The sequence below is a fragment of the Lathamus discolor genome, chromosome 1 (assembly GCF_037157495.1).
Source record: "Lathamus discolor isolate bLatDis1 chromosome 1, bLatDis1.hap1, whole genome shotgun sequence".
Taxonomy (NCBI): Eukaryota; Metazoa; Chordata; class Aves; order Psittaciformes; family Psittacidae; genus Lathamus; species Lathamus discolor.
In genome coordinates, this window is record NC_088884.1 from 76,644,010 (window position 1) to 76,670,390 (window position 26,381).

The 26,381-nt window shown below is 39.6% G+C and overlaps 1 protein-coding gene and 1 long non-coding RNA gene across 2 annotated transcripts in view; both read right to left on the reverse strand.

Annotated features, from left to right (window-relative positions):
- Positions 1–6,526: 6,526 nt before the first annotated feature.
- CHRM2 (cholinergic receptor muscarinic 2) lies at positions 6,527–8,304 on the reverse strand. The gene has a single exon (XM_065665139.1). It carries the CDS (start codon positions 8,283–8,285, stop codon positions 6,885–6,887), a length of 1,401 nt encoding a protein of 466 aa, XP_065521211.1. The 5' UTR covers positions 8,286–8,304; the 3' UTR covers positions 6,527–6,884.
- Positions 8,305–15,814: 7,510 nt separating this feature from the next.
- Positions 15,815–26,381, reverse strand: part of LOC136015495 (uncharacterized) — an 80,764-nt gene continuing 70,197 nt past the window's right edge. Inside the window, exon 3 of the long non-coding RNA XR_010613240.1 lies at positions 15,815–16,643. This is a non-coding gene — a long non-coding RNA (uncharacterized LOC136015495). The remainder of the gene's footprint in view (positions 16,644–26,381) is intronic.

Consider the following 26,381-nt stretch of genomic DNA (forward strand, 5'->3'; position numbering starts at 1 on the left):
TTAATGAATGACAGGTTTTCCATAGCCTTAAGATAAAAAAAAGCCTAGGAAGAGATAAAGTTTGTCTTCATATACAGAGCTTGAAGAGTAATTGGACATTCATCATAGATATATTTACATTGTAACCTTATCTGGATAGTATTACACATGATGTATTTGTTTATACAGTAAAGTTAATGATATTGGTCATGTTAAAACACGTTACCTAGAGGTATTTACAAACTGCTAGTCTCTAACTTACCAACCAAGGCTGCAAAGTGGCACCAGATTTAAGGGATAAGATAGAAGAAGGTATCTTTATTGGCAACCATGGCACCCTCACCAGTGTCTTTATTATTATTACTACCACTTCTACCATGATGTGCTTCAGAGAAAGGCTGTCTTTGGGGTAGAGGTGTAGAGACAGATCCTTCAGTGTGAGCAGAAATTCCCCCCTGCTCCCTACAGCCTACCTGAGCTGGAGGAGCAGAAAAGCAATCTAACTGTGAACTGCCTGTCCCTTTGCTAGTTAGGGCATGATGAGCTTGTCCCCCTGTGCTTTCTTCAGTGCTGTCAGGTGAGTCAGTCCAAACACTAAAGATCCAGCAAAATCCTTCCTTCCAAAGGCCACTGAAACACAGACTGTAATCATACTGCCTCACTTATCACCCACAGCCACTTCTCACAGTGTGTCAGAGCTCTTTAGGGCATCTCAAAGAAAACAGTTTCTGTGTGCTTCTAGACAAATACAGTCAAAAAGAAACAAAAAAAAAAAAAAAAAAAAAAGAAAAAAAAAGAAAAAAGAAACTCACTATAGAAAGATGAAAAAAAAATGTTGTTACCTAATGGCACTTTTCAGGTTATGGAGAGCTTTGGAAGGCAAAAGGAGACCAGAATTTGTTTCCCTTTATTTTGTTAATACCAGAATGAAGTGTGTATAACAAATCTACACAGTATTCTGAAATATGAGACCTGGGAGAATTGATAAGCTCGTGTAACCCACTGGTTCCACAGTGTAGCCAAAGAGGCCATAGCAAAAGGAGAGAAGTAAAAATATAGGAGAAATAATTGAACTGGTTGTGGTAAATGTTTCATGTCCAACTCAGCCTTGTTATAATTACATTTTTAGGCTTCATTTCTCAGTGAATACTCTCCTAGCAAGCACAAGAATGAAAAGGGATTTGAGAGAATGGAGGGCTGCGTTACCATTGCACGTGGCATAAAATTAATTCATGAACATTGCGACATGATATTCCACTACAAGAATATTCAGTCTTTGTCACTACCCACCATTCTTTCTTATATGGAAGTCACAAAACTGGGACAGAAGAGAAATGATTTGGCTTTGTTTCACACAAGGGCTGCTTTTTTTTACATCCAATATAAAGCCCATGAAGAAAGGATTTATGAAACATCTCACTCCACACAGCAGTTTGAACTTCAGTGGAGGAGGATTTGCATGCTCTGGAGGGCAGAATTTTGGTGGGGTTAAAGAGTTTGTATACCAGCATTCACAGTGCCTGAAATGGAAGAGAAACTGCACACCATGCAGCTGCATGGCATACTTCTTAAAGGAGGGCATGTAGAAAGTTTTTTTTGTCAATACTATGACAAAAGGGGAAAGGCAGACACAGAAAGAAGAAAAGAAGTCACAGCAAATTAAGGACCATCCCTCAGCTTCCTTCAGGGAAAGACTTTTACAAAATAAAAAAGATAATTAAAAAAAAATTAAAAAAAGTTTCTTTAAAATCTAGCACTTTTCATGATATACAAGAACAATGAAAGCAACAATGCATAGGAATCATACCATAAGCAAGTGCCTCCAGACATGTTATATGAAACATCTGTGGACCCAGGGGTGAAAAAAAGCTTCCTTTTAGCTTCTCAATTTCTACCACCTGCACTACTGCCAACTGAGAGTACAGAGCCGTGTAGGAGGAGATCCTTACAAATATCAAAGATACTAGACTCTAAGCCCACTGTCAGCAAACATCCCCCACATGGGACCAGAGTTTCTTTCCCTTCTGTTTGTTTCCTAAAACTGTAGCTTCTCACAAGCAGCACCCTGATTTGTCAAAACCCGAAGATATTTAGGAACTATTGTCAGGAGAGGGAGGGAAAACAAATAGCAGCAGCATTCTTCCTTCATCCCCAGCTCCATTGTGCCAGTTTTGCAGTATGACGGCTATGAGAATGCTGCATTTACCTGCGTGATACTTAAAGGCCAGTACCAGGATGACTTTTGGTAGCAAAAGTGGCAATGAGAGGTGCTGCTATTCAAGGTAAAAAATTCTAAGTGAAAAATCAGGAAAAATCAGGAGCTGCATCTTCAGGCAGCACTGGGGCAATCCATAAGAATGAAGAACAGGGATCAAAAGCAGTCAAACAGAAAATTGCCCATGGCTTCCTACCTCTTCCAGTCTGGGACTTCCAGGGTTTCCTCAACTGTGTGTGGGCTGTTCTCACCACAGCCATGCACACTAAAGCCAACACCTCCTATCAATATGTTTTTCTCCACCAGAAAAATGTAAAACAAAGAGCTGATAGGTTTAACACTTGCTTTTCTCTTCTTACTTTGTGGATGCCAAAACCTGATCCCTGATGCCCATTCGAGCACTCCTGTCCCCATGAGCTTTTGTGAGGCAAAAAAGAAAGACAAAGCTATCTGACCTATACAGATGTGTTTGTTGCCTTTGGAACATTTTTCATCAGGCAATGTTCAAACACTGCTATCTCTGAGCAGATCATCATGATTCCTAGTTAATCAAATGAAAATCCCAAGCAGAAAGGAGGCTGACAGAATGTTTTCTTAAGTTCTGTCTTTACTGGAAAACAGATTTCTTGACATTTATGAGGCTTTTCTTTCTTTCATTCTTCCTTTTGTTTTCTGTTTTTTACTGCAGATGTCTTTAATACTCAGAAAAGGTGCCGGCTGGATTGACATATCTTCAGGCTGTTGTTCTCTCCCTGGAGAGTGAAGGTAGGGCTGGCCTGTGACAGTACAAGTCACACCCCACGGGCTGCTGACGTGACAGATCCTGCTGCAGCAGGGTTGCTGTCAAGGGCTGGTTGGGCCTTTTCAGTTTTAGCCTGTTTCTGGAAATAACTGAGAGGAAGAAAAGGAGAGGGGCAGAAGTGCTAGCTGCAGGTTGTTGTTGTTTTGTTGGTTGCTTTTTTCTCATGAGCCATCTGCAATTTTCTCAATTGCTATGTGAAACAAAAGTGGCCAGGGCAGAATATGGTGTGGACATGCTGTTGTGATCCTCTGGGCAAGCCCAAGGTGAAGATGTGGCAGCATCAGCAGGGCCACCTGGGGTCTTTGGGGTGTCAGGGCACAGGTGACAGCGGGGGAAGCCAAAGGAGGTACTCAGGGAGCGCTGCTCTTCAAGACCAACATCTAGATCTCAGAGAACATCAGGAAGAACTTCTTTACTGTAAGAGTGACAGAGCACTGGAACAGGTTGCCCAGGGGGGTTGTGGAGTCTCCTACACTGGAGATATTCAAGGCCCGCCTGGACAAGTTCCTGTGTGATGTACTGTAGGTTACCCTGCTCTTGCAGGGGGGTTGGACTAGATGATCTTTTTAGGTCCATTCCAACCCTTGGGATTCTGTGATTCTGTGAGAACTATTACTCAGAAGGAAAGTGAAACCCTGTGAACATGGTTTGGGACACAAAGGAAAGACGTGAGAATTCAAAAGGTGTTCAGAAGAATAAATTATTTCATGGCTCTGAAAGATTATCCCACTTTTTGTCTTGCTGAGACAAAACTACCTTAGGACCTGAGAGATTCCCAGAGGTCTCAAGGCAGGCTCTGCCTCCTCTCTGCTTCCTGTAGGAGGCAGACTGTGTCATGAGTAGGTGTTGGCTCTGCACCTCCCACCGGCTGCCAATGAGCACAACGCAGACAACATCCCGTGCAATATCTTGAATGTTAGATGATTATTTTCCATGTATATAAACCATGCTGGGGTGTGTGTTTGCATGTCAGTGCATACATGTGTAGGTGCATTATGGCATTTATTTTTACATTGCTTAATTGTCTGTGAATGCGGATATACCACAGAAAGATTTTTTCATTGAGCTGGTACAAGGTGGAAACACACAGGATTGTGTGCCCTGCAAACCTTTTAAATATAGTATAACATAGACCAAAGCATCTTGTCCTTTAGGATCAAAAGTGAGGATGGTGCTAGGGAAGAGTGTTAGGAAGCTTCAAACTGAAGGTTTTTCTTTTTTAATTTTGTTATTGTTGTTTGCTTCATGAATGCGGGCCCTAAAATATCTGGTTTTCTGTATAGTATTTTGAATGTCCTCACCTCACATGATTAAAAAGTATAATTGCAATCTACATCTTGCACATTTTAACCTATAGAAGTGTCCTCAGCTGGTAGAGAAATTAATAATTTATGAACAAGTGACATCTTCAAAGGTCAAAATACAGGATTTTCACTCCTGTTGAAAAACTGAAGTTAAAAGATTAAATAGCAATATAAACCCCATTATTTAGCAATTTGAGTATCTGTATTATTTATACCCGCAGTACTTGCTGAAAGAAAGAAACAAGTGTGTTTCTTTTATGAACCTTCTCTAAAGGAGTAAGATTTAGAAAATGAACAGATTTCAATGTATCTTTGGTTTTTGTCTGGATTACTTAACACTGTAAGAGAATGAATAACCTAGAAGTGATCATGCAAGTTTTTCCCTTGACCTGTCAAGATAAGTCTAGTGAATGTAGTTTTGAAAGACAAGCAACACTGAGTTTTGCAAGCCTTATCACTGAGTTATTCTTTCTTGCAAGCAGGAAGATGAAAATAGTGATAGTAAATGTGACCCAAGGCAAGTGAGGGTTGTAAAATTAGATCCTTGGCTGCATGGAGACACTTAGCTATATTAGGATGAAATCACTAGGGGTATAAAATCAATGAATGCATATTAAGATGCATTAATCCTGAGTTTAATGTAGCCTTAATTTACTGCACTTTAATCCTCTTCATTTTCACTTTCTGCTAGGAAATTGTACTTCGAAACATGAAAATTGTCAGATTGCCAAAGTGCTTTGACACTGTATTCCAATAAGCTTGTCAAATGTAAATTTTAAGTCAGCAAGATTAATTTCCCTGTAATCTTGAAGGCCAGATATTTTGAAGTGCATTTTGGAAGACTCTAATGTGGTAACATGAAACAAGAGAATAATTTGAAGACAGTCCCTCAAGACACTGTTTGTGCGGCAAGCTACTTTTTGGGGTAACAAAATCTGTAGGTGTACCTTCATAGCGCCTTGAAGTTAGGGTTACTAAGAAGGAGGTAACTAGAATATGCATAACTCAGACAACTGCTGTTTTCAGCAATCTGATAAACTTTGCCCTGTCCACACAGTGCTCAGTTGTGCTACATTAAATATCAAATACTGAAATAGTAAAATTTTTGCCAGGCAGAAAGAATTGGAATTTGAGCTGGTGTGGAGTAGCAGATAGTATTTGAACTTGATCTTTGCCAGCCCTCCAACCAGACTATTTCAGTATCTGGTTTTGTGTAATCACTGTTTTCCTCTCTGCCTTTTTATTAGCATTATCCCTTGGCTTACAGACAAAATGTTGCTCCCAGCTGCTACAAAATGAGATGTAGCCAAAATCTTTTCCACAAAGTAAACATCTTGTCCAGGATACACCCAGGAAGGACTCTGGGTTCACAGTAAGGGCTTAGTCAGAGCTTGATCCATACGGGCACATCAGCCCATTTATTCTTTTCCTCAATAAATGAACATGAATCCTTTTTTGACTGGTCAAGAACATGACCATCTAATACTGAGTATTAATTCTGTAGAGCCTCATTATACCTCTCTGTCTGCACATCCATCTTTAAAAGGATATAACATCCATTTTTCTAGTAAAAACCTTGCTTTTATTCCTCAGCTGAGGCCCTTTGTTTGGCCACTATGGTGGCTGACTGGATGAGATCTTTGAATTTAGGATTTCTTTTGATATTTGTTTTGCATGCCCTGGACAAGTAAGGTACAAAAAGCAAAAAAAGCTGATGGTAGTAAGAGACAGATCCGCTGGTGGATGTTACATGACAAACAAAGCGAACAAAATTTTCAAAATCTTTGGTTTACATAGATGCTGAAATAGTCTTGGGATGTAGCTACCTGGGAAAGACCGTCTTTTCACTTTTATCTTGAGGGGATGAAGGAATCGAGGAACAAAAGCCCCTTAAACTATGGCAAGCAACAGACTTTGAATAGGTTAAGCAATGATTACACATTGAGCATAAGTACACTTTCAGAACTGATGCAGTTTTGGAAATGGCAGTGTCATAAACAACATAAAATAACTTTCATCAGGATTTACCTAACATTAAAGTTCTTACATGATAGTGGCAAAAAAGCTGCAGACAACTTTGAGCTTTAGAAACCTTCTACCATGATTCATTTCAAATACGTAGTGATCTTCCAAACTCCCATGCTTCTTCCACACAGTTGCTGTTACAATTTCCATTTTTTTTTTTTTTTTCCCCAGATGAAAACATACTAAGCAGACACAGGGAAAAATAAATAAAAGGAAGAGAAGAGCAAGGATTTTGCACAAACAACCAAAAATTGTAGACTCTAAAGCCCTTCTGCAGAATACCTGCAGAAAGCAAGGAACTGTGCCTCCAGTCCATATCCTTGAATAATTCCTCAAACATCTCCATGTCCACAAGATTTATTTTCAATAATTTAAAAAAAATGCTTCTAAGTGTAGTTCTCAGGAGTGGAGCTGATGCTCCATGTCAGTATTTCCACTAACATCCTGGATTGCACATTCTGTAGAAGAGCATAAAGTGCTATGGCGTTTATCTAGTTTGTTTGTTTGTTTTTAATTTAGAACTTCTTCATCTTTTCCATTATTATTTTTATTACTATTTTTACCTTGTAGCTCCTATATTCTTGTAATGACACATAAGAAGGTGCTTAAAGGTCTTCTTGAAGGTAGCATTGCAGAGCGCATAACAAGCAGGGTTGATGGTGCTGTTGATATAACAAAGCCAATAACCTATGGTCCATACAGTACCAGGGATGCAGGATGTGCAGAAGCTGTTGATGAGCACCATCACATTGTATGGGGTCCAGGTGATGATGAAGGCTAGGAGGATGGCCAAAATGGTCCTTGTCACTTTTTTCTCTCTAGAAGGAGGTGGTTTCTTTTTGGCTGGCTGTTTTGTCATCTTGACGATTTTCCGGGCTACACTATTCTGCTTCTCCTCCCCACTGGTGCCTACAACCTCCACAGTAGTGTTGGTGGGAGCACAGCAATCACCCTTTTGGGACTTGGTGACTATCCTGATGCATGTCAGCTTGGAGTTTCCCACTTTGAGATGGTCTTGGGAGACAGAAGCCTGGCTGGAATCTTTGGCAGCATCATCTTCTTTCATGTTGGAAGCCACCACACTGACAGAGGTAGAGTCGTTGGAGCTCTCCTTCTCCTCCCCTTGAACACAGTTCTCTGTCACAGTCTCTCCAGTGGCTTTTCCATTCTGAATTTTGCTGTGTTCCAACCCATCACCACTGGCTGGGATGTTGTTATTGTTTGGTTTCACTATTTTACTTTGGACAAGGCTGGGGGAAACTGTATCTTGGTTTTGGGCAGCTTCCTTTTTTCCTTTCTTTATTCGACTCTTACTGGCTTGAGAGATTTGCCAGTAAAGGACACTCATGATGATAACAGGCAAATAGAAGGCTGCGATGGCAGTACCAAAAGTGACAGCAGCATTGGAAAAAAACTGAATGTAGCAATCCCCATCTGGGACAGTCCTTCCTCCCACAATGAACTGCCAGAAGAGAATTGCAGGGGCCCACAGGATGAAGGACAGCACCCACGCAGCTGCGATCATCATGCCTGCCATCTTAGTGGTCCTCTTCACAGGGTAGGTCAGAGGCTTGGTGACACAAAAGTATCTGTCAAAGCTGATAATGAGGAGGTTCATTACAGAGGCATTGCTGACCACATAGTCAAGAGCCAGCCAGAGGTCACACACGACAGGCCCCAAAGGCCAGTACCCTATCACAGTGTAGAGGGTGTATAGGTTCATTGAAAAGATGCCGATGATCAAGTCAGCGCAGGCCAAGCTGAACAGGAAATAGTTATTGACAGTCTGTAGGTGCCTGTTGACTTTGATTGACACCATGACCAGGATGTTCCCAATTATGGTGACTAGGCTGAGAGACCCTGCTACCAGGACAATAAAGACCACCTCTACAGTTTTATAGGGGCTCTCCAAAGCCATCACATTTTCAGTAGAAGAGTTTATGTACGTTGAGTTATTCATTTCTGCTCTGCTAACAAGTTACCCAGTTATCACTTAAGCCTGCAGAGGAAAGAAAACAAAACAGATACCATCATGGAATTAGTCCCTCTGCCTTTAGGAAATGGACCCCTGAAAAACTTCCTGGAAAGAGTTTAGAGGTAGAAGATGTGTTCAGAAAGACCAGTCAACTTTGGCTTACAACAGCAGCTTACAACATATAATATCCCTTTAGGAACAGCATACCAAGAGGGTACCTCTAAATATGTGACAAAGACACAGCATTTGAACCCAGATCTAGATTCTTAAGTTCTCAGATGCATTTTTCTCTATGTCCTCTTATAAAACTAATATAAACTTGAAAATTTTGGAACCAGACCTGTGTATTGGTTTTTTTCCTACCTCTTTGACCACATAAACCCCTATTCTAACTAAGAAAGTCCAGTCCTAAGTGTGTGCCATGTTTCTAACCTGAAGTGAAAATGTGATTTACCAGGAGACATCCTGTGAAGGTGACTTACTTTTCCATCTTTCTTTCATGTTCCACCTGAGTATGCTTCTCTGAGATTCATGGAACAAGTTTGTGTTATGTCTCCCTCTCATTTTCTTACAATGTAGTTACTTTTGTTTTTCAACACTTGGAAAGATTTTGGCACTGCATGAAACTAAAGTTATTAGCCTGCCAGTAAGCAAGAAAAGGATAGGTCTGTTGAAGTCCACAGAATTAGTAAATTTACCTCAGTTGAGCATGTGGCTATTCTTTTCCATTTAAGTGAGATTAAGGTTAACTTTTACATCCTTTACACTATTTGTACCTGAAGAAAGCGTTCTTGTTTGGGTTTTTTTAACATGATGAGTTTGTCTCTTGATGATTGCTTTTTTGTACTTTTCCATATTTTTTCAAATCACAGTATATTTTAACTGTATCACATAAGCTACAACAGAAACTCTGACATAGATAGCATGGTAATGATAAAGAAACAGACACAAATCAGTTCTGTTTATGCACAGCAATTTTTTTTTGTGCCTACCATCAGGACTCAATGAATAGTGATTAAACTGCTCGCAATATACATTTGATACAACACCAAGAAAGCAGCACATGCTTTTGCCTTCAGGATACGTGAGATCCTTTTGTGCATCCCCTGGAATTCAATAGAATGCACTTGAATTGTACAGTCAGTCTCTGAACACTCATTATTTATGAGCTCTGCTCAGGGGATTATTGAGGCATGAAGGCCAGATGTGACAGAGAAGTTAGGTTGTTTCTAATTGGAATGCTCTCTTTTCCCCCCACACATAAGGCATAACTTCTTTGCAATAAAGATTTTAAAAGTAGTGACACAATCAAAGAAAGAAAAAAATCCACTATGTTTGGCTCCTCTACATATCAGGGATTAAGGAATCCTTCTCTGGCCCCTGGAACTAACCTGCTGATGCACAGACATATACAATTCATGTCACTGAAATGGAGGAATGTATTTTCACTGTTATTTCAGCACTGCATATTTTCTTTCAGATGAAAAAGGAAGAAGATGATGCAAAATGTCAGCACAACAATAAAACCCTTCTAACCTCTAAGAACAAATAAGCAAGTCTGTCTCCATAGAAAACTCAAAATGCTATACCAGGGCAAAGGTTTTCTATCTGAGGCAACTCTGTAATCTTGTATATATATACTTAAATATAAATATACTTAAAGAAATACAACTGGCAGAAAGTGGGGCTCATGCACTTGCGTTTGCTTTTAAAACCAGACAAGATTTGTTTGTTCACAGAAATAAATAAAGGCTAGACAGATTTTTTTTTCCTACTGTCTATTCTCAGGTACATCCTTAAAATTCTTGGGATCACATTCAAGAGAACAAAACTGTAGGGATGCATGCTTTAATTACATATGTGATTCGTATAGCAAGAAAAGGCTGAATGGTATATAACAGAATTTATATTCCATGAAAAAGATAGACAGCAGAATAGCCCAGACATCTTTAATATATAGGACTGTCATTTCAGCAATTCATTGCATGCTTTTTACCCAAAACTTCACAGCTGAGCAGCTGACTATCTGTTTAGATGTGTAAGATATCAATTTTTTTTGGACAAGTTAAGAACTTTTCCCAAGCAGAATAGTTTATGAACATTCCTGTCAGAATGCACTCACTGAGATGTACTGATTTCAAAAGAATTTCCTCTGAAAAGTTTGTGATCCAGGGCTCTGCAGCTACCTCTGGTGACGGAGAGTGAGAGGGGAAGCAGGAAGGGATGAGAGTGAGAGAGGATCAGAGCTAAAAAAATTGTGCTTTATGGTAAGAAGTATTTCCCTACAATTTCATTTTGACAAAATGTTCAGAGGTTTTGTTTTCATTCCCCTGGAAAACTAAAATGAAACATAAAACCTTGATACTTGTGAAACCAAATTACTCTCTCCCAGCAAAATTTGTTCCTATGTCTTTTCAGCTGAATTTTTTACCCACTTCCAGTAGAAATATTGGTAATTCAGTATAAATTCCCTTGATTTTATTACCTGAGATGAAAAGAGCTGGATGAAAGCTAAAAGCTTATTTTACCTGTTAGGAATAGGTTTTCCCTGTGTGGAACAGGATTTCACTGTTCTCTTTTGAATGGAAACAAAGCAGAGGAGTCCCTTTCCTAGTGATCTCTCTTTGCACAAAACTTTACTGCCATGAGAAGGCTGGTGGTCAGAGACTGCAAATTACAGTTACATCTTTTTTAAGTATGGAGAAACCTACCTGCTTTCATTTTTTCCCTTTGTTTGCATGAATATGACTATAAAGTGAACCATGATTTGCTGTTTGTTGCTGAGAAGGCATAGGGCTGGACAAATCTTTGATTTCAAACAACACAGATCATCACTGCTGACAGTGCTACCATTATAGGAGCAGAGACAGGGTTATGCATGCTTTCTAACCCAAGAACCCCTGAAATCTGCCAGGCTCTTTCTTGATGTTTCCAGTAGGGTTTGAATCAGGTCTGTAGTGAGGTCTCTTGTTACTTGCTGTGGCCACTTGCTCGCTCAATATAGGGCTGTTTGTGGACTACTTTTCTATTGTCATGCCACAGAGCCCATCTCTCCTACTGAAGAGGCAGTTGTTATGGCAACAGATGTTATTCATCAGGCAGACCTACGGAGCAGAGGCATTTTAAGGTAATATGACCTCCTGCTATGACAAGTACCAGATCTTATTCTTGAACAAACAGAGCTCTCCTCTGCAAGCCCATGGGTGTTTGCGTGAGTTGTACAATATGGCACCGACTCCTGTGGGATACCATAATTTATCCTTCTATACTAAGTGCTTTCTTGCTAAACAGAGAATACCCAGAAAAGGCAAGAAATTTCTCCTGTGACCTCAAAACCAAACAAGTTCATTTTTTGAAATATATTTTAAAATACACATGACTTTATGGAATGCAAACACAATAATCACCATATGAAAAATGACCAAAGCCAAGAAATCCACATATAGCATAATTTATTGTTTGATATTTGATATGCAGTTGAGAAACATTTGCAGTGCAATAGTTTCTCCCTTCTAAAGAATTCAGTGCTGAAAGTCATTCACTTCCTTTCTCTCAACTAGACACTGGGTTGGGGAAAAACTGCAGGATTTGGTAGGTGACGTGGTATGTGCACTTTTGACCTGGTGTGATGTAATGTCCTTTTGCAGTGAGTGGTAGACAGGTAGAAGCTCAGCACAAGTGGATTAACCTGGACCCTCACTGCCACTCATAACGAGTAACACAGTCCGGGCTGTCATAGGCTGGAATAAAACTTCACAGAACATGCTGGCAGCCACAGTCCTTTTCCTCATTTACCTCCCTAGCAGTTGCTTGGAACAGCAAAACAGAGGTCTAATGGATGAAGACTGTAAGCTGGTTCATTGTAAAAGGGAACCACAGTGAGTATAAAGAAGCAAAATGATGCTGTTGAGTGTATTCCTCTTATTCCATTGCAGACCCTGAGGAGGAGGCCTGCAGAAACAAGAGGGCAAGGAGAAGAGACAGGAGGTACTTAGATATTATATCCTTCTGACTGTGCTTTCCACTTGCCTTGACATAACTTCGTCCTTTTAGTGCAAATGAATCTTGTAAAGAGCATAGAATCATAGAATCATAGAATAGTTAGGGCTGGAAAGGACCTCGAGATCATCTAGTTCCAACCCCCCTGCCATGGGCAGGGACACTTCACACTAAACCATCCCACACAAGGCTTCGTCCAACCTGGCCTTGAACACTGCCAGGGATGGAGCACTCACAACCTCCCTGGGCAACCCATTCCAGTGCCTCACCACATTGTAACTTTAAATTCAGGATACATTTCCAACATCTGTCACAAAACAGACTGTAAGAATGTTGTGTATATTGAAAATAATGGCTGATAAGTTGTGCCTGTCAAAGTTTATTAGACAAATACTTCCTCTGTATTGTGCATATTTCCAAGTTAAATATGGTCAGGATTTAATGCCTTCTTTGAATCCTCAGAAACCATACAAAGGTCAGGACATGAAAGAGGTAACAAACGATCTGTACCTGAAAGTAACATTTGTGATTTAAATGGGATTACCCAGGAACCTATGTGCATTGCTACTCTGAGCACTTTTCAGCATTCAACTCTCAAAGAAAAGCAAAATATACCCTTTAAACTTCTCCTCTTTGATCCAGTTCCTCTTCAGTCCAAACCTGTGTAAAATGGATTTGATTTTTGCTGTAGCAATAATTTCTTTCTTTTTCTTTTTTTTTTTTTCTTTTTCTGAACTGATTTTGCTCCTTACGGCACTGGCTTTGATTCTGAAATTCCTTCCTGGCACCATTTAAAGCCACAGTGTGGAAAAAAAGAAAAAAGAGAGAAACAAAACCCCTAAGCCCATGACAGATACACAGGGCACATCCGTCAGAATTTATTGCAGACTTTAAGAGACATTATAGATCTAGTCTGGGCTTTTGGTGAAAAATAAATTTCAGAAAATTCCCTAATGCTGCAAGACTAAAATCTTTACACCATGAGTTATCTTCTGCATTCCATTTAAAACTAGAAACACCTTTGCAGAGTGCCACTGCCTTGGTGTGGTCCATTCTTCCTATTTCCATGTATTTTTGTTTTTCTTAATCGACACACGTCCTACAAAGAAAGATATTCTGTGGTCTTGTCTAGATCTACGTTTCCCCATCTCATTGTGAAGTACATCTAAAGGCAAAATAGAAAACTTCTGCAACTATCTTGAAACAGCAAGTAAATCAGAGTTGTAGAGCAGTAACAAAAGTTAACTTACACTGTGCCACTAACAACAATTAAAATCAAGCAAAAATAAGAATATGACCCCAAAAGCAGCGGAGAACAGTATGTAAGTAGGTGGCAGCACTGACATCAACATTGCTGTCTCAATGCTATTGTTAGGGTCTGAGGTTTTGTACAGCTATTAACTACATCTTACTCATGTTCTTATAGCCTAAAACTAGTAAATATAGTTTCATGAGCCCAACTGGTTTGTATTCAAAGTCACACAAGGACAAGTATGGGAAAAAAAAAAAAAGAAAAGGCAAAACAAAACAAAACAAACAAACAAACAAAAAACCAACAAAAAACCAAGAAAACAAAACCCAAACCTTCCTCAGTAATCTCTCTAGTTTTGGGAAATAAAAAAAGAACAATTTTCCCTTGAAGTTATTATGTATTTCTATTCTATTGGTACTGTTGTTACTATTACTATTGTTATGCAGATAGTCACCCACTGGTACTAGGGCACTTAATTCTTTTTCTGTAAGTGTAGTTTTAGCTGCAGATATGTCTTTGTTTTTCAGGACCTGTGTAATCAAGAGTAAATTTACATCCTGTCTTTGGGCAGCTGACACTATTACAAGCTAAATTCTGCATCTTAATGCGCTGGGCAAACCTGAAAAATATGCTTACTAGGCATGTTTTTATCTAACTGGTTTTGATCCACAAAAAGGGATTTTTATCTCCTGTACTAGAGGAGATAGGTACTTTCACTCATGTTTCTCCTTACTCTTGCTAGGGTTGCTAGGATTGTATATGAAGAACCCTTGGTCCCAAAATATCAAGCAAATAGCCAAGTCTCGTGGTGAAGTTATGGCAAGGCTTTCCTCTGCACTCTGGTGGAAGTTTATGATAAGGTCTCCTGTATGGTAAAAATGACTGAGTGCAGTAATCCATATCATTCCTTCTGAGTCCTACCTGCAATTATGTGCACCTCAGTGCATAGCTATGTGTGGTGCTTATGTGCTGAAGAGAATCTGCAGAATGGCAATCGAAAAGACAGAGTGTTTTATGACTATGGTTCAGGTGAAGCAAATAGAGCAGGACATTTTTGCTGTGGAAAGCTAGAAAGGAATAGCACTTCTTTTCCTTTTTTTTTTTTTTTTCCAGGTAAGCTGTGAAGTCAGAAGGGTCTGAAAATCTAGTTACTGAGATCAAAAGAATTTATAACTCAGAAATCAGAGAACAAACTAATTTTTGGTCTATGAACTATGAAAAGCAAAATGGAGCTCTTATTGAAGCATCACAAAGTTGTCTAAGTTAAATGGGTAGGATCTCCATCTAGAGGCACAGAAAGGCAGCTACCACAAGCAGTTATTTCTAGCAGTAGTATGGCTTCAATATGTGTTGAAAATTTAGCCATGTTTCTCACAGGTAGAGGAGCCCCACATTTTAGTACAATTTGCATTTTATTATAATTAAGGAGCAGAGATAAAATTTGATGATATTCTGAAACCATTACAGTTGCAGAATACATTATTGAATCAATATATTACACTGTATTTGTAGCAAACAGTCTGAATACTGAGGCATAATTATGCTGGGGTAGCCACTGCACAGACACACATGCTCAGGCCTGAGCTTATCCACTGCAACCAGTATTATTAAGTCACCACTTTGAGCATGAAGGAGCTCAAAGTGTTGCTTCAGAGTAGGCTGTAAATGGGTCAGAAGGGTGACTGGTGTCATTTAAAAGTGGCAAAACTAAGGGCTAGCTCCTGCCACACACACATTCCATCAGTTGACCTATGCTGATTTACATTTGCAGAGGTTATAGGCTAGATAGAAAAGGAAGACCAAAGTTGATAGATTCCAGTAAGTCACTTCTCCTCTTTGCACTGCACCACCGTTGCTGGTAGTTGTCCAAAGCTCCTCTCACCAGTCAGCCCTAACAAGGCAAGTGTTATCTGACTATGTCTTCTTCAGGCACTTTAGATAAAAAACTTATATGAGAACTCAGACTAAAATTATACTTAATCAGCCATGAGGAATGTTGCCTTGGCAGAACCATTGTCTAAGCTTCTCTTAAGATTGAATTGAAGATCATTAGGTTCTAGGGTATATTCTCTGAAGGAACAGTGCCATGATAGGTAAGCAATCCTTCTGCAGCCTAACACAAGTTGGAGGCACAGTACTTCATTATCCTCATATCAGCTATCATGATGCGCTATTAAATAGAAAAACCTCATGAGAGCTACTCAAAGTCCCTGGGTGACAAGTGGCAAAGCTAGTGAAAGAGGAGAGGGTTCCGAAGGCTGACTGAAACCAGTTCACAGTTTATTCCGAATACCTGGAGGTAATGCATAACAGACATGCAGCTCTTATTTAAAACATGTAGATCTAAAAAAACCCAGGCAAAACAAAAAAGCAAACAAAAAAAGTCACTCAACAAAAAAACAAACTCACACTTTTCCTGTTGGTTTGTTGGTGTTGTTGTTTAACTTTTTTCTTTGTTTATTTCTTGTTTGGTTGGTTTTTGTTTGTTTTTTGTTTTGTTTTGTTTTGTTTTGTTTTGTTTTGTTTTTTTGAGAAAGCCTGATGGAATATTGGTGATAAAATAATAACAGAGAACTATAATACAGTACAGGTGTGTCTCTCAAAGAACTGCTGATTAACCCCCTCAACCTGCCAGTATATCCAGCAAAGATGCTGTGATATTTTCTGCAAATCCCTCCAAATCATGGAGGTTCTGGATAAACCTCTCACTCTTCCTCAGAGATTTTGCAGCCCTCAGTAGTATTTCTGACAGATATATTACCATGCTGAGGGCCCAAAAAGACTCTTACCAAACTTAAAGAATATCTTCCTTTTTGCTTGGTTGGAAATGTCAGTACATTGCTTTCATTAGTAATTTTCTTATTCACTCGTGATCCAGCAGACTCACTTGTGATGCCTCCAAATGATCCTTGAGCCTGTTTTGGAAAGTATCCAGTTTCTTTACTCAGCAAATGTTTTTAAAATTCTCGTGAAGTCCATCATGGTCACTTTTACATGAAGTTCTCAAGAGCTTGAAAATGCAGTCCGTTCTGCTTCTGTGTCCATTAACCTTGGGGGTTTTTACACATCTTCCATCTTACTTAACAGCTTACCTAAGATGTAGATTAGAAGCACAGAGGAGAAAGCTGACTCAGATATAAAAGGAATGCAAGAATTTAAGCATATATTGAACCTGTTCAAACCTGTTTCTGAGAACGCAGATAAACCATTTTTTATGCCTGTATTTCTGCAGACTGTATTTAAGGCAGTAATAGTGAAAGATAGCAAAATTACTTCTTTACCTTACCACAAACGAATGGCAACTTAATTCCCAAAACAGAATTTATATTTCCAAGCCCATTCTGCAGTCTGAAAAAAGTTTGGGAAAGATGACCAGATGCTAACAATACTTAGCAAAATGCTTATAAAATGTTTGAAAATCTCAACTGAAGTGCTTGCTAGAGCTAATTATAAGCATGTTGATCACAGCTATGAATGCTTATAGCGAGCCTGTAAAATAATCTTCTATTTTGTGGACTGAGAACCTTAAATATTACAAATTCGTTGCCAAAGGAATGAAATATTTATTTAGCATTTTTTCTGCAGCATTTATGCTCAGTTACTAAGTTATTATAGGCTCTCTAAGTCTCTGACTGTGTTATGTTTCACTAAATGACTGCTACCGACTTTAATTATGTCAACTGTAGTTGCAGGCTAATTGCATTTTTAATCCACTACAGGTTTAAGAAATCCATGGCTAATTCTGGCTCTGATGCATGACTCCAGATATTGGTCTCAGCACACTGCAGTTACACTTAACAAGGTAAAATACCTTACCTTTGCATATGAATAATTCAGCATGGCATTAAAAGAAGCCCCTATCCTATGTTAAACAATAATGTAATGTTTAACAAGGTTAACATAATAGAAACTGGGCAACTTGTCTCTGACCATGTACCTTCTGTTAAAAATACATCCAGAGTCACTGGGCCAGGAAGCCAAAATGCATAAGCAAATATTCTCAAGCTCTCTGCTCATTTTGATTTTTAAAGTGACATTGCAAAGGTAGTTCACAGCAAACTTTGACCTCTCTTGCCTGCTTGAAAAAGAAAAATAATGGGAACATTCGAAATGCAGTTTCAGAAGTGTTAAATGGGATTATTTGAAGCCAAAACTGTTAAAAGCTTGAAAGGCATTAACCAACACAAGATAGAGAAGACCATGCATTTTTGTATGCATAGATCTGCACTCTGAGGCATGAAAAGACTACACTGAATGTAGTCCCTGGGTGCAAAGGCTTCAGCTCAGCTTATTCCTCATGGGAGACAGTTTGCTATGATGACTAAACACAAAACTTTATGCCCCTGTCACAGCATATCCTTGTAAACTAGTGTGTAAAGAAAATACTGCTATCCCACATAGGGTTTCGGAAACTGGTCTTGTCACTTTAGCAGTGAAGCCTGTGAGATACAAAGCTTTCACAGGGCAATGGTGATCAATATACTTGATTTCCCTTGTGTGTTTCATTCTAATTCAAAGATGAGTTTCGTTTTGGTTTTGTTTTTTTGTTTGCTGTTTTTTTGTTTTCTTTTTAAAGAGAAGAAAAGCTTTTGAGACAGATAGAGACAGGCTGATTTTGAAATTCAGGCTTCTGGAGACTACGCTATTATATTTACTGTATGGGAACCTCTTTCATGTCATGGTGGAAGCACCACATCAACTTCACCAAGACCATTGCTAGAGTTACTTCACTTGCATGAACATACCCATTTCTGGTACTGAGGATTTCAAACTGGTTTTTTAATATCCAGAAATTCCATAATCATGCTATAGATTTCTCTCTCTCTTCCTTTTCCAAGCTTATCTGTCATTGTCTGTAAGTTTGCCATTGCTGTTTCCTCATCTCAGACCACCTTTCCACGGCAAATATATCTGAGGATTAAAAAGACTACTAATGAATTTATTTTGTTTCCTGAGGTTTTACCTTACCCTCATCTTCTTCAGTGTAGCCTACATGGTCCAGTTCTCCCCATCTAACCCCTTCTTTACTTAACAACTCTTTGAATTGGTAAAGAGTTGGTAAATAAGGAAGTGAAATACTACCTAGGTAAGAACACTATCTAGTAGTGTACCTAGGGAACAATCTACTCCATCAAACTGCTGAGTCCCTAGGGTGTTCTGTCTGAGATGAAATCCCTCCTACTGTGCCATTCAACATCAGCAGAATCACTCAGCAGCCGTTGCTGCATTGCAATGTGCCTCCATGCAACACAAACCTATTTGATGGGCACCAGTGCTTGCTGAGGAAAGACGTATCAGTGGTGTGGGGCAAGAGAAGAGAGAAAATAATAAATGGGCTGAAGCAAGAGGGAGGAAATGGGACAAGACTGAGAAGTGAATGCAAAGCAAAGTTAATGAGGAGACAGCAAGAAAAGGTGCAAGAGAAACAGAGTTCTGAAATAGCATTCACCTGGTATCTTTGAATTGTCATCCCCTATTACCTGTTTTCAGTAGAAATTCCTCACTGGCCCTAGTTTCAGCACCTGTTTGTGTTATCCCATACCAGCCCACAGAGACATTGTTTAACATTCCTTCACAATTTTCACTTTGAGCAGCATTGTCAAAACACTAAAGTGACTTGAAGATCTGAAATCTCACTTCCAATAGGAACTCAAACATTTAATTTCTTAAATCCTGCTGCCATTCACTGGGACTTGGCCTCCATACCCTCTTTGGAAATGAGGCTGGAAAGTTTTTCTGAAAGTTACCCTTTTTTCATCTAATTAGGAATTCCAGTGTGTTCAGTTTTCCTGTAGAGATTATTTTTTCCCCTGATAGATTGCTTTTGTTGTTTCCTAAGCTGTTATCTATGTTGTGGACATGAATTTATTTCCTCTTGCTTTATTATTCTTTTCTTGCTCAGTTCTGAAGCAAAACCATGACCTTGGATCTGAGACCATTAGCAGTCATTCTGTGAGGGATCTGTCTCTAAACAGTATGAGATTTAGACAATCAAATGGGATTCATATATTTATCTCCAGGTAAGGCTGGATTTTCTTGAAGGGTTTCTATATTTCTCCTTCTGATCCCTGGGGAGGGTAAAATGGAAAAAAGTACAAATGGAAAGAAATCGCATTAAGTAAGCAAAACTGTGACTGAACTCTGGGCACCCTGGCTCCTGGTGTCCAGCACACCACATCCCTGCTGTCTCAGCTGAACTGTCAGAGGCGCAGCTCAGGTCTGTGGAACAGCCACAGCTCTCCGTAAAGTCGTGTCCAAGGTATTTGAGTTGTCATGGTATCTTTTTTTGCCCCGTTCCTGGTTATGTTATTGAGTGCTGCCTCACATCCTTAGCAGCGACACTCCTTTCTCAGGTCTTTGCAGAAGCTCTGTTTCAGGGAGAGGCACTATCTGATCTGTAAGCCGTGGGTCTGAGACAGACCCACATCATTTTCCTCATTCATTCCCTTCCCGTTTTTCCATGCTGCCTATTGCAGCACCTTGTTACCTTTCAGCCTCTCTGGTCTTTCTTATCTTGTTCTCCACCTCTCTGTTGTTCAGGTCAGTCTTCTGGCTATAATTTCCACACCTTGTACTGTGTTGCTTCTCTCATCTTCTGGTCTAACAGTTACTCCCTTTGTTAGCAGTGCTCATCTCTTTTTCCTCTGAGCACTTTAAACTGCAGAAAGTCAAAAAAGATTCATGCAGTCTCATATAAACCTCTTGGCAGGTCTAGCAGGAGGCAAAGCTGTAATGACACACTGCAGTGCTGCCCTCCCACTTGGGATGATTATTGAGTGAGGCTGATCAGTGGCTCTACCAAACAACTTACTTACAGAAATAGTCCTAGCTTTCATCAGATTTTCTTTGAAGTTTGTAAAAACCTGATACATCAGTATCAACTGTTCCAAAATCATAAGAACCAGTTTTGCTCCCTGTTTGAGAATTATCAGTGGAGTAGAGTATCCTTTTATAATACCCTTTATGTAATAGAAGTAATGAAAATATTTTTGAATGAGAAATGCAGAAGACCCGTGAGTGGATAACCAGCAGATGTAACCTGAACTGAGATGTTCTGCCAATCTGTGTGTTTGATTAAGAAGTAAATCAGATCCATCTGAACAGGAATCGTTTTAGTAAGCATGAAAAGTGGTGTATTGTGAGGGTAGTTTGAAGGGATGGTCTTACAACAACAGAGAAGTGGCAGTATATGTCTAACAATAGGAAAATGTACAGCGATAAGCAATAGCAGGGCTGAACTGAACAGAAAATGGAATCTGTACCTAATGTATGCACATATAAGAATTTATGTATATGTTTAATTATTTCTTCATAAGCAAATTACACTAACGCAGTCATTGCATACGGTAGCAGAGAGACCCCCAAAAGTAGGAAGGTAGAATGAGGACAGGAAAACGATTTTTCCTTGCTGAAGTTTTTGGTTCTCTGAAGCTCCCAGAGTTTGAGGCTGAACAAAGCCTCGATAATGCCATGCTGATTTGCAGATGTCGTGTACCCCAGCCATATATGCCTTGTGATATTCTTTGAGAAGTACATGGCTCAAAGGCGCATTTCACAGCTCCTTGCTCTCAGTCACTCACACTATAAGCCTGTGACTTCAAAGGGACATCTGAAAGGAAATGTTTGGAGGAAAAAAAGGGGGGGGTAAAAAAAAAAAAAGAAGAGAGAAAGATTGTCTGCCTGTCCCTTTTTTTTTCTTCTTATGATATAACAGGCTTAAGATACTTTGGAATAACTGCTTCTCAGTGGGTTAGTTTTACTTCTTACTTTACAAAGACCATAAAAAAACTGGCAGTAAGAAAACAGCTGTGTGATCCCAATCCAGATGCTGTTATCTTAGAGTGGGCTTGTCAAACAGCAGGCAAGCAACTTTCCATCTCTAAGCAGGCTCCTTGGGTCAAGCTGGAATGATGTCCAAGATGGTTACTCTCAGACTTTTTCATAACAGGACTTGCAGTTGTAGCACAAACAAAAGCAGGCAGTGCTCCTTTCTGCATATCCAGTCATAAAGTAAGTAAGAAAAACTCAGGGTTGGCAGTGCCCTTTTGGGCTTTAGGCAACATTACTAAGACAACACTTTCTCTTGTTTCTGAGTGTAAATGAGTTTCGATTTTAAATTCAGTCCATTTTATGGTTCTAAACAGGTTACCCATAACATCAGCATTCTCCACATATGTGAAGTCCTGAATAGCTTTTATGAAGCATCTACAGTGTAATTTTTTGGGGAAGGGATAAAACACTATGTAAATTAGGATTAATTTTTTTTTTAGCATTTTTAATGAGTTAATATAAATATTTTTGTTTTAGTATGTGACATACAATGCACTCACATTGGATGTTTGATGCACTGGATGGCACTGAATAGCTAAAGTGCAGACATTCTTGTTTGCAGGAAAACATAATGGAGGGATTTACTGTCAGGTTAATGTTTAACCTCTTAATCTTTCTAATGTTATGCTTGGAAAATGCCCTTTAAATTTAATTATCCACTTCTTTATATTTACGACTTTGCAAATGAGCATTTAAAAATGTCAGTCATCTCTCTTTGAAGAAATCTGTAGCAATTTTATATCAACTCATAGTGATGCTGGTTACCCTAAGCAAATGCCACCAAACACACCATACCACTGACAGCATCATTTACTCTCTTCTTAACTGTCTGAGATTTGCATATCTCAGACCATGCAATTTAAGGCACAGTGTGCTTTCTCCTTTACTCCACCAGATATTAGAAACATTTCAAATCTGATTAGATTATGGCTCTGTATCTAAATGAAAAGACTTCTGGTAACCCATATAGTAAAAATCTCAGTAACTAACTGGGGATGTGTCACATTGTCCTAAGAAGAGACTAAACTCTAAAAGAGTTTAACCATGAGAGTTTAACCATGCCCAGTGCAAGGTCCTACACCTGGGTCAGAGCAATCCCAGGCACAGCTACAGGTTGAGTGGAGAAGGGATTCAGAGCAGCCCTGCGGAGAAGGACTTAGGGGTGTTGGTAGATGATAAGCTGAACATGAGCTGGTTGATGAGAAACTGACCATGAGCCAGCAATGTGTGCTCGCAGACCAGAAAGCCAGCCATGTCGTAGGCTGCATCAAAAGGAGTGTGCCCAGCAGGTCGAAGGAGGTGATCCTGCCTCTCTGCTCTGCTCTCGTAAGACCTCACTTGGAGTACTGTATGCAGTTCTGGTGTCCTCAACATAAAAAGGACATGGAACTGTTGGAACAAGTCCAGAGGAGGGCCACGAGGATGATCAGGGGACTGGAGCACCTCCCGTATGAAGATAGGCTGAGGAAGTTGGGGCTGTTCAGCCTGGAGAAGAGAAGACTGCGTGCGGACCTCATAGCAGCCTTCCAGTATCTGAAGTGGGGCTATAAGGATACTGGGGATGGACTATTCATTAGGTACTGTAGTGATAGAACAAGGCATAACGGGTTCAAACTTAAACAAGGGAAGTTTAGACTGAGTATAAGGAGAAAGTTCTTTACTTTGACGGTGGTGAAGCCCTGGAATGTGTTGCCCAGGGAAGCTGTGAATGCTCCATCCCTGGCGGTGTTCAAGGTTGGGTTGGACAGAGCCTTGGGTAGGATGGTTTAGTGTGAGGTGTCCCTGCCCATAGCAGGGGGGTTGGAACTAGATGATCTTAAGGTCCTTTCCAACCCTAACTATTCTATGATTCTTCCAGAACAAGGTCTAAATATTATTATTTTTTTTTTTACAAACAGAAAATTAATTTCAGGAATTAATTTAGTATGGATTCTATGTAGGATACAAACTATGTCAGTATAGATACTATACATATCACTTCTCAAACCTTTGCAAAAGCAGGCACCAAATTCTTATATTTGTTTCAGGGGGGAACTGTGGGGTTCTGCTCTTTTTAAAAACAGTTGCCATTGTGACTGTTACATTGTCATACAGGAGTAAGAGACTCCATGGGGTCCTGGGAGCTCTCTGCTAAGGCAGAAAGGAAGAGGAAGAGTGGTACCATCACTGCTTCATTTCCATCAACAATCTTGCTTATGTTTCTAAGACCTGACACAAGGGATGTCTCAGTTATCCACACAGGCTGGAAACAGGCCAGGGACAAAAAAAAAAATAAAAAAAAATAAAATGTAAAGGATGTGGAAAAACACAGGACAACTCCTTACTTACATCTTACATAGAAGTGTGTTAATTCTTTCTTCCATTACCTCCAATGTAGGTATTGCAAATTCATAGTCCATTTAGATCAAAGATAGCACATTTGAATTGCATGATTCTTGCAAAGTAGATCAAGCATGCAAAAAAAATGACATTCCAAAATAATATGATTATATCTGATAATAAGACAAATGTCTTTCCTAGCTACTCATGCTAGGAGTATCACCATGCACCATACTTGAACACAGTCATTCTATAATGGAACATAGTTACATAGTTCATGCTTATTTTCAACTGTTAATTTGATAAAGAAATTGAAAGAACTGAACTCTTAACACCTTTCCTGGGACAATGTCTTCTTGCTGCCTTGTAGTCTTCACAGGTGAATGGGGTTTGTTGCTTTACGTTAACGGACTGGTTCAGAACTCCAGATAGTGAGAAACTGATGCAATTTACCCTGAACTAAGCTGAACCAATATACCTTAAGCTCCCATGTAAATACACATGGACTTCAAACACAAATAGAAATTTGAGTTTCAGGCATTCCAGTAAACTTGTCATGAACAAGCTGCACATAGCTTGTGATACCTTCAATTTTTTCAATACTAGGAAACAGTGTGATGTTAAAAAATTAAGTAAATAGTGATCTAGACTATTCTGGTGCAAAGACTGTACTGTATTTGGCTGAGAATAAAGATAATGTAGTAAAAAGAGGGAAAGCTCATAGCTTTCATACTTCCTTTTTTGCAATCTTGTGATGCACATTGTGCTTCTGTAGTCAGAAAGTGGTTTGATCTGCCTGTGTTTGCTACAGTCAGTATTAAAATAAAGAGTGAATCTGGGTAAGTGAGCCAAAAGGTTTTTTCTGCAAGGCTCTGTAGAGGAAGGCAAGAAAGGTGCTCAATTTTTTCTCTTTCTGAGAAGAAAGTTCATTAGAACTTTATTTTCAAGAGAAAGTTGTGCAGAGATTTACAAGCAAACTGACAGTGGTAGTTATCATTAATGGGGAATGCCAGAAAATTTAATGCTTCACTTTAGAAAAGCAATTGGTTGCTATGACATTCTTAAGGCCATGAGTTCAAGATTGCTCATAAGAATATGAAATTTCTTGTTCTTGGACAGCCAAGACACACATTTTGGAACCTTCACTTTAGAGCCCAAGAAAGCCTCTTGGGAAAAAAGGTAAATGAAAGCTCTCTCCAACCTCGAAAGAACATCTGAGTAAGAGCTTGCCATGAATAAGGTATGTTTGTCTCTCCTTACACACACAGGTTACAAACAAGTGTTGAGGCTTAAGAAATATTTTGAATTCTTGTGATTTTTTTTTTCCTGAATACTTTCGTCAGCTAAGACAGAATCAGCCCACATGCTTTTACTTCACCAACCTGAGTAGTTAACACTGTTCTGACTCTAATGGGATATTTCCTTCAGAGTGAGAAACTGGTGACACAAAGCAACTACTTACTAGTGAAATTTCCTTATTTACAGGAGTCTTTTCTGTTTCTCTTGCCAGGGATGAGCCCTAACAAAATCTGTCCCTGGTAGGCATGCCGCAGGGGCCTCGGTGACTCAGAAGCCTGCTCCTTGATTTCCTTAAAAATCACACTGAAGTGATTTTTCCCCCACCTCCAGCCCAGGCAGAGCCTCCCATCACCAGCTGAACTCTGGGGAGAGCTGGGGACTGCAGATATGGAAGTGCTTCACATCTTGTATTTTCTCCTTGTATACTCTGTAACTCAGAGAGCTGGGGAAGGACCTCACTAACCAAATAGGCTGCTCTGCCCTATCGATTGAGCTTAAAAGCTTGTGTCTCATCCCCCTTGACAGTAGCATGGTGGTTGTTTGGGGATATAGAGCACTTTTGTCCATCTTTGGGGACAATGGGCATCTGCTGGCCAACGGCTTCCTTTAGGAACTGTTACCTCTTGATACATTAATTTGAACTAAGCATAGTATGGTGACCCACCATACAGTTTCACTGAATTTAGGAATGTGTTTCAGCCAGGATTTTTTCTAGAGCACCTGGGCAGTGATCAACACAGCAGGTTCCTTACCCTGTCTGAAGTCTTCAGCTGTAACTAGGATCTCACTTAGGGAATATTTATGTTCATAACAGGCAGATCCTAAACTCATAGCAAAGGTATAAGGAGAGGTATTCTGGTCTCAATATCAGAGCTGCAAATGTACTTCTCCTAAAGTAGATTTAAATGCAGTTCTTGGAAGCATCCATTACTTGTTTATTCAGTACTTTTGGCAGAGTAGACTTTGTTACTTGTACAGTCTTCCTTAGGTTATGACTAATACTGGGCAACAGTTGCTCTCCAAGATTTCCCTCACTTCCTATTTACTCACTGTGGCAAGCATATTGGCTGGACAGAATAGGTGAATTTAAATAGGCACCTGTGAGGAACTTTCAGTATAATGTAACCAGCCCAGCCAGAGAAACAGCACAGCCATTTTCCTGCTCTTTTGAGAACATTCAGAAGATACCTCTGCGCTTTTTCTCTCACAGGACACATGTAGGAAGTCTGTGAATATAAAGCTAATGCATGCTAGTGTTAGATATCTCTGGCATATGCTCTTTCACACAGCAGGAATGTTGTCTTGCGCATTGCATATCCAATCTTACTCAGCTCAGCTGACACCATCCTTATTCAGTATTGTTTCCTTCCTTTTAAGGAAGA